This window comes from Alligator sinensis, unplaced genomic scaffold, assembly GCF_000455745.1.
Source record: "Alligator sinensis unplaced genomic scaffold, ASM45574v1 scaffold116_1, whole genome shotgun sequence".
Lineage (NCBI taxonomy): Eukaryota > Metazoa > Chordata > Crocodylia > Alligatoridae > Alligator > Alligator sinensis.
Window position 1 is genome coordinate 1,886,880 of NW_005841908.1, and position 8,578 is coordinate 1,895,457.

Genomic DNA, 8,578 nt, shown 5'->3' on the forward strand with positions numbered 1-8,578 from the left:
TCTGGCTGCCAGCACAGCCAGCCTGTTCTCGGGCGGTCCCAGGCAGAGAGAAGGCAGCAGGGATGGACAGCGTACAGGGTGCTGGAAACCCGCCAAGCCCGAGCTTCCCTGATCACACCTGGGCTTCCAGCACCCTGTTGGACCCAGTGGGTGCTGCCTGAGAGCTGGGGCTGCACCTATGCATCTAGTACCCTGCCCAGGTGTCCCTGGGGGACACTGCCACCACGGAGGGAAGCACCAGGCCTCCTCCGCCCTGCCCAACCTGGTGGTTGCACAGGCAGGCTCTGTCAAGCAGTGGGGGGCATCAAGGGGCCTGATGGTTTGTGTTTGTTTTTTCTTTCAGAGCCTGCCTGCATCTCCCACAGCAGGGGAGGAAGCTGCCAGCAGGTCACACAGCCCCTAAGCTGCAGGGGGCCCTGGTGCTTCCCTCCATGACAATGGTGCCCCACTGGCACCCCACCCAGGCAGTCCCCTGGGGCATCACCCCTACGGAGGGAAGCACTGGAGCAGCCAGTGGCCTGCCTGTGGCCACAGGAGAGGCAGGCAGGCTTGGAGGGGGGGGGCAGGAGGAGTATTGGTCCCCTCGCCACTTTCCCCCCACCCCCCCAGGCAGATCCTGCCCGCTTCACAGCAGGGGGCCCCGTAGCTTCCTTCTAGCTCTGACTTGCCTGCATATGTTTGAAATGCCTTGGGTTCTATAATAAGATGCTTATTCCATCTGTCTGGAGCACTGTGATTGGTTGTTTCAGTAAGCATTGTGACCAGTTGCTAAGACAACCAGTCATGGTGCTCTGGACAGACCATAAGTCTATTATTATTATTATAGATAGATGTACACACACACACTTATTTTTTTGTTTACTGAAAACCAGTACTTTAACAAAGTTTTCTACAGGCTTTATTCATAGAAATAGATATGGTGGAGTTTGTATCTGTAAAGATCCTGTTTTTTGGTATTTTCTTAATGTCAAAAGCAGTTGTGTGTTATTACTATGACAATGGTTCAGCTTTTTCCAAGTTATATAATTAAGGAATTTTCCGCTTGTATTTTTAATAAATTCATTTAATTTCTTGTCACTTCAGCTGCATTCATGCTGAAGTAAGTATCTCAGATAATAAAGGTAAACCAAAAGGGATCTAATAAGTTCTCTTACTTAAAAGCTAAAACCATCCATATGAGCTATGAATGGATTTTGTAATAAAACTGCTTGGATAGATCAAGTAGTAGTGTTTCACCTCTGTTTTATGGTTGGTCACAGTAGATCTTGAGCAAATGGCCTGCTGGAGCTACAGTTGCATTAAATGACTAGCCATTGTACCTGCTAAACTGGGGTGCAAGGGAGACAGCAGGTATACTGTTTATTCCATTTAGATACATATTATTAGTTCATTATTTCACAGATACGCTAAACTGATGTAGTCATGCTCTAAATCACCAAGATGATCATTGTTCTATGTGCATTAATTGTCTCAGCTAATCAAATGTATTCCTCTTAATTCAGGTTTTGAAGGTTGGTGTGGTGTGTGCAAATCGTACACGGGTTTATCATAAACTCAAACACTTTAAATACAAGTTGTATCTGCTCTGCTGTTCTAAAACAGAGCTGGAGGATGTTGGGGATGAATCAGTAAAAGATACAGTGGAAAGGCTTTTCAGTCAGCTGGAAGAAAGTGGCTGGATTCAAAAGGTATGATGGGATATGTGAGCAAGTTGGGGAGGTTTCCATCAATGGAGGTAAAAAAAACACATCAATTTGGTGGGCTACTAAAGTACATGGAAGGTAAAAAAAAAAAAAATATCTTCAACCATGCAAGAAATGCAGTCACCTTCTATAAAAAGCAGTTCCCTTCTTGAAAGCGAATATGACTTGCAAAACAAACTTGCTTCCTGTGGGCAGAGAGAGGTAATATACACGTTGGTCTGAAGTCAGAAGACAAGGTAGTGGTGCACCTTATAGACCAACTGAACCAAAGAGATGCTGTGGTTCATGAAAACGTATACCTCTCTGATTCAGTTAGTCTACAAGGTGCACCTTTACCTTGTCTTCTGTCTTGCTTTCTGTGTGTATTAATCTTAACTCCAGTTGTTAAATATCTTACTGCCTTTAGTCCAGCATCTCTAATTCAGGGAGCTGTTTTCTGTTCTGAAATACTGTTTCCCTTAGTATGAGTGAAACCAGACTTGCTAAGTAAGCTTTTGAAGCTTTCTTTTTAATATCCTGAATCGCTGCTGCCACTTGTTTGTGAATGAAACAGAGTAAACAAAGCAGTATGGATTTGTTATTTAGCTGTTCTTTGATAACATTATACAATCTTTGTTTTCATACAGGAATATAACAAATTTGAAAGCTATATGGATGCTGCAGACTTATTCCAAGACGAGAAAATAGACTGAGAATCCATACATCTCATTTTGAAAGAGGCTTTGTAAATGGCCATGAGCATGAAATAGCTCCATGTGATCTTCAAACATTTTCTCTGTAGTTTTATATTTTAAATGTAGCTGTTCCAGTAAATTGCTGAAGATATAAAGGAATTTGCTACATTTTCTTTTTATCTCTAATTCTCCGTGTTGACTTAACTTGCATAACATTTTGCAAACTCAGTCACACTCTGTGCATAGGTTGATTGAACTTCCTTTTGTACTTGCAACCCGTCTGAAGAACCTATGCCCTTGTGAAAGAAAACATTTCTGCGTTACCGCATTGTAGAGTCTATTGCAGTGCTGTGCATGAGAGAGAGACTTTCTGGAGAAGTACATATTTATCTCTGCATAATTGAGATCATATCTTATCACATTTCTGTATATTTATGTTAATTGAGCCATTAATGTGGTTACAGTGAGAGAAACAGAGGAAAGAGTGCTTTTGCTTCTGTATTACACAGATGAGGGGGGTGTATGTGTGTGGTGGGTAAAGGTGAGTGAATAATTCCTCAAGGCTTATCCAGTAACAGAAATCTGAGAGGGCTGACTTTGGTAGGAGTATGTACAAAGGCTACTGTGTCTCATGCCTACTAGCTCTCTAAACTTCATAAAACCCAGCTGCAATTCTTCTCTTTTTGCCTCTTCCAGGAGCTGGGAAAGGCTGAGTGGTCGGTAGTGCTTGGCCCACTTGAGGTATATTTAATTAATCAGACTCTGGAATTTGGGAGTGAAGAGTATGGGTGCACAAGAGAAGGCTAAAAGTTGCTCTTCTATTTGAATCTGGATTGAAAGAAACATTTTGAACTGTCTGTCTATTGTGCTATACTTATGCATGCCTATCACCTGGGAAAATTAGTGACCTGATGGCTGATGAAGTTAATCATGCTCTGTTATACCAGTAACGTAATTCCCCACCAGAAAATTAAAGACATGAAGCCAACACATTAGAAGGTTAATGGGGTTCTAGTCAAGGATACCATCTCCTCCGTGTACCTGAATTCTCAGTTTATATAAAAACCTTTTGTACAAGTTATCGATGTAAAATGTGTATCTTCTCTATCTGTACATTACAGTGACTTTCCCAGGGAACCTGTGGCAAGCGCCTAGATTCCAGGCACTCCACACTGTCACAACGTCTGATCCTGCTTGGCAAATCTGCAAGTTAACTCTTTTTGCAGTTTCATTTTTCACTGTTCTCAGGGTCCATAAAAATCAATGAAAAGACACTCACTCACTAACTGGATCAGGCCTACTGGATTTGGCCTTGAGCATGTCACCTTTGAGGACACCAAACCCATTTCTTCTACTCTGAGAGCACCACCTGTGAACCATGCTACACTTTCATTTTTTGAGATAAAATGGCAGCATTTTTTCTAGTGTAGCATTACTCTTGTGACACATGGCTTTGAAACAGATGGGGGTGTTTGTCCCATAATGAAGGCTATCTAGTACACATACTCATTTAAGCTTTGTATACAAGTGGGGCATTTTCAGTAAAAATGAATATACTTTGCACTTTTTACCTTTTTTTAATTGCACAAAAATGTGTATTTAATGCAGAATGAGTGAACTTTCCTCTTTTAGGTATATGTCTGCTATTGGATAAAAATTACATAATGGCTGTAATGATTGCTTTGAACCTATTTTTGTATACATGTATATTTTTCTCCCACAGACTAAAAGAGAATAACTTTAAAAAGTCTTTCCTTTGTGAAATTTACAATTGAGGAAGACTCTGTCCTATTGAAGCAAAAAAAACAAAATTACTTTTGGTGTGGTGACAGAACTATATGGAAAGATCAGGTGTACTTCATGCTGATTCCAAAATATACCTGCCCAGAGGAAGACTGACAGCTGGTGGGTAAAATTCAGAGGCAAACTTTAGTGTAATTTACACACTTTCTGACTCCTCAGCATCGAGATTATGCTATCTTAAATTCTCACTGACCTTCAGACCTGCAAATTCCAAATGCGTGTTGCTTTGGAATTTGGCTCTAACCAAGGATAAGCAAAACTAGGCATTGTAGCTAGAGTAGCCTAAGCATTCCTTGCTATACGCCCACAGAGTAGTGACACATATTTTTCTTCATAGAGCAGTCTTTAAGCCAGTGAGTCTCAATATTTTTAGAGTCAAGGCACCCCTTGGAAAAGGCCAGCTCTTAGTTTCACTAATTTTTTGACCACCAAAAAATAATTCTGTTGCAAAGAACTCAGGCCACAGCAGATCAGAGTGTTTTTAACACCATGAATTCCTGTTTGAAATCTCTGTTTATCTTGGGAATCATTTGCACACCTGAGCACTAACATTGCATAGAGATTTCAAGGCATCCCAGAGTGCTGTGGCACCCTGATTGAAACTAACTGGTTTAGTGGTGATGGAGATAAGAGAGGGCTTTGTCCAGTTTGGAAAAAAGCCTAGAATCAGAGAAATTCCCTGTTGGAGATGCACTTAAATGGGAAAGTCCCTAGTGAAATGTTGCTATTTGGAAGAGAGGGACCTAGTGGGAACTGGGTGAATAGGTGACTTTACAGAAGTGGTATTTCAGAGTCCCATGTGCATTTTCTCCAAGGGGTGTAATATGGGGTCATCTAAACCCAGCCCTCTTCCCTGCCTATGCAGGGGGTCGGACTCGATGATCTATTGAGGTCCCTTCCGACCCTAACATCTATGAATCTATGGGCATTACAGTTTTGCTTGGGGCAGCTTCCTGCCAGCTTTATGTCTGCGGCAAAGGAGGATTCTCACAGAGGCTTAAACATTGTCTGAAATAGATAAGTTGTGTTACTTTCTCTAGATGAGGGGATTTATAATGCTTTTAAAATGCTTTCTATATTTTTGTGGTCATATTTTAATTAAATTGATTACTACTGAAAATAAAATGTGTGTAACAATAAAAAATAAATATAAGACAATTTCATGGTTCTTGTGGTAACACTAGCATGCACACATTGGGAACATGCACATTTCCATTAGCGTTCCAACTGGTAGAGGCCTGAACAGATAGGGTTTGGATTGTGGGATTATTGCTAAGAGAAGCTTCCCTTTTTCATTTCTTAAACATTTTGCATTTAAGTTTGCAGCTTGTACGGTGGATTAACATTATCTTTATTTTATATTAAATATCCTTGTAACTTAAGACAATAAAGGCCCTGTGCTCAGTTATTATTATGGTAGGAGGCACTAGCTGGGCTGTTACACAATGTTATAAATTCTTCTAACATAAGAGCACTAGAGTCTGTGAAAAGTCCCTCTGTTTTGTAATGCAAGTACTTGGGGTGAAACTGTTGCAAGCAGTTGGAGATTATTTTTCTGCTTCAATCAAACAACTCAACACTTGGGGAAAAAAATTTATGGGAACTGGGCATTAGTGTTCGGGCTAAGGTTTGCAAGAGCGCACTGACCATGTCTCTTTGAAGGACAGAAACAGGCCCATAACTTAATACCAAGTTGGGCTGGACTTCTGACTGGCAGCTCATAGTTTGCATGTGGCCTGTGAGCAGTTAATGTGTGGCCCTTGGGCCCCAGTGGCCACATCTACACAAGACACTAACTGTGCAGTTGTTATTGCAGTCATTTGGTACTTGTATAAACAAGTACCAAATGACTGTACGGTAATGACTGTGATCTGAGGAGCTGCACACCAGCACTATGTGCAGCCCCTAGCCTGCTGAGTTGCACAGCCCTGAGCTAGGGTATATTTTTAGAAAGAAGTGGAGATTTCAAGTGATGGAAAATTAACCTTGGTAAGTGATTCCAAGTATTTAATTACCCTCACTGTTAAAAATTTATTCCTTATCTTTAGCCTAAATGTAACTATCTTCAGGTTCCAGCCACTGCTGTTTGCCATACCTTTGCTAAATTAAAAACCCTCTGCTGTATGAGATCATCTCAACCACGCAGGATTGTCACCTGCCAGCCTTTTCTTGAATAAGCTAAAAAGATTGAGCTTCTAAAGTCTGTCACTGGGAGGTACATTTTTTAATACCTCAATTCATTTTTGTGACTCTTTTCTGAACCTTTCAACATCCTGTTTTTTTCAGTGGACAGACTAGGACATGTAGTTCCAGTCATGGCCTTACTGATGTATCTTACTAACTCTTAGCCACAGCAATGCAAATTGCAAGTTACACTAAGGAAATACCAACATTTGGCATAACTGATTTCTCCTCCACTGAGAAACCACTATGAAGCCCCAACATCTGCTATGGCTTGGCAAAGAGGTGACATAAATGATAGTATTTACATAGTCTCAATTCTTGCTTCACCGAGTTAAATCAGGTGGACATAGCGTTGCTGCTGCCTTTCTGTTCACCTAGAGAGAGCTCTTACAAAGCAGGGTATATAGTGTAGCAGTACGTCATTCACAGAGTTATAGCTGAACCTTTGCCAGGGAGAGAGACCTGTTTAGAAGGTGATGAAGAGTTGTAGATTGTAAACTCTTTCAAGCAGGGGCTATTTGCTGTATATTTATACAGCTCTTAGCACAAAGGGACTGTAACTTGGCAGAGGCCTCAAGGCACTATTACAATAATAATAATACAGTTAGCAGAAGAATACTGTGAAATTCTGTGAACAGCAGGAGAAGAATCCTGAAATCAGATTATTCTATTGATTTCATGCCTGCTGTCCCCAAAGGTGAGGCAGCCTTGAGGAAGGAAAATACTGTTTTGTTTTGTTTTTTGCTGTCAGACTCTTAGAACCAACCACCGTGGAAATTTCCTGAGCAGTAACCCTGCTTAAGGAGAAATGATCCCCTCAAAGCAATGAAGGGGACAGTGTTTTATTAGGCTCAGATTACTAATGGTCAGAAGTCAACTTTTAACTATTTACCCTAAATTTAAGACTTAAATCAGAGGTGTCATACTCATCTGGCCTCACAAGCCAGATGAGTGGCAGAAGGCTGGTCCCCAAGCCAGATTAGGCTCAAGGCTCCTCCCTGCTCACCCTGTCCACCCCCCTCCCCTCCCCAGTGCCACAGAGCACTGCAGGTGAACATCCCAGCCACTGCATGGGCAGCTGGTCCAGTGCAGCTAAAAAGGAAACACCATGGACAGGATTATAGGGCTCTACGGGCCTGATCCAGCCTGCAGGGCATGTTTAACATTCCTGATGTAAACCATCATTTCAGTTGGATTTGGCCCTTGGCTGCCAGACAGATTATAACCCTGCAAATATACAAGAAAAGTTATATGTAAGATTAGTGTTTAGCGACTTCAATGCAGGACAGCTTGCAAGTTCAAGGACTTAGGATACGCCAAGTTTGGGTTGTGAGTATCTTATTCTGCTTACGTTCCATCCATCTGTCCCCCATATTTCCTGTCATTCTAGATTGTGAATCAAATTATTTTCTTTATTTTATGGGGATAAAAACCAAAAAACTAGGGCTGAGACATAGTGAATTTCATTAAAGTGAATGAGATGTAATATTATTTTGATTGATGATGAGGGCATCCACTGCTGCCAAAAAGCAGTTGCTTCCAGTATATCAGAAGGCAATTACATGTATTCACATGCTTAACTTTACTAGTTTACTTTTATTTGAATAAATAAAGGCATGCAGTTCTAGGCTTCTTTTAGTCCTGATTAAACAGCGTGGGTGTATTAGATAAACACATATCAATATGGTATCCAGCACACGCAAAGAGCCAGTGCGCGCACACTTTTTATAAATTTGATATACCATTTATTTTGTTGATTTTTTTTAAAAATTGAAGAATAGTCATTTATTATTTGAATTTCCCACACCCAGCACTGGGAAGATTGGTACTGCCACTGGCCCCAGCCGGCAGCAGCAGCCTCCTGTGATCCGACAGGCAGGTTGGGGGCCCACATCCCCAGGAGGAGTCTGGCACAGCCCCTGCAGCCTTCTCAGGGGTGCGGGCCCCTGATCTGCCTGCTGGATGGCAGGAGGCTGCTCCTGCCTCCTGGGACCGGCGCTGGGTACAGCCCGCACCCAGCACTGGGAAGACTGGTATGGCTGATGGCCCTAGCTGGCAGCAGCAGCCTCCTGTCATCTGGCAGGAAAATTGGGGGCCCGCCCATACCCCTGGGAGGTCTGCGGGGGCTTTCGGACTCCTCCTGGTGGTGCGGGCTCCCAATCTTCCTGCCGGATCATAGGAGGCTACTCCTGCTGTCTGGGACCGGCGGGGGGC

At 42.3% G+C, this 8,578-nt stretch overlaps 1 protein-coding gene across 3 annotated transcripts in view; it reads left to right on the plus strand.

Moving 5' to 3' along the window:
- CCDC82 (coiled-coil domain containing 82) overlaps positions 1 to 4,086 on the plus strand; it is a 23,076-nt gene extending 18,990 nt beyond the window's left edge. For 2 of the 3 annotated variants that reach the window (XM_006018610.3, XM_025197864.1), the window contains 2 exons: positions 1,503 to 1,688; positions 2,330 to 4,086. In XM_006018610.3, coding sequence (XP_006018672.1) covers positions 1,503 to 1,688; positions 2,330 to 2,395 — 252 coding nt within the window. In that variant the 3' untranslated portion in view covers positions 2,396 to 4,086. The remainder of the gene's footprint in view (positions 1 to 1,502; positions 1,689 to 2,329) is intronic. The other variant, XR_003092839.1, reaches the window with a different exon arrangement.
- Positions 4,087 to 8,578: the final 4,492 nt, after the last annotated feature.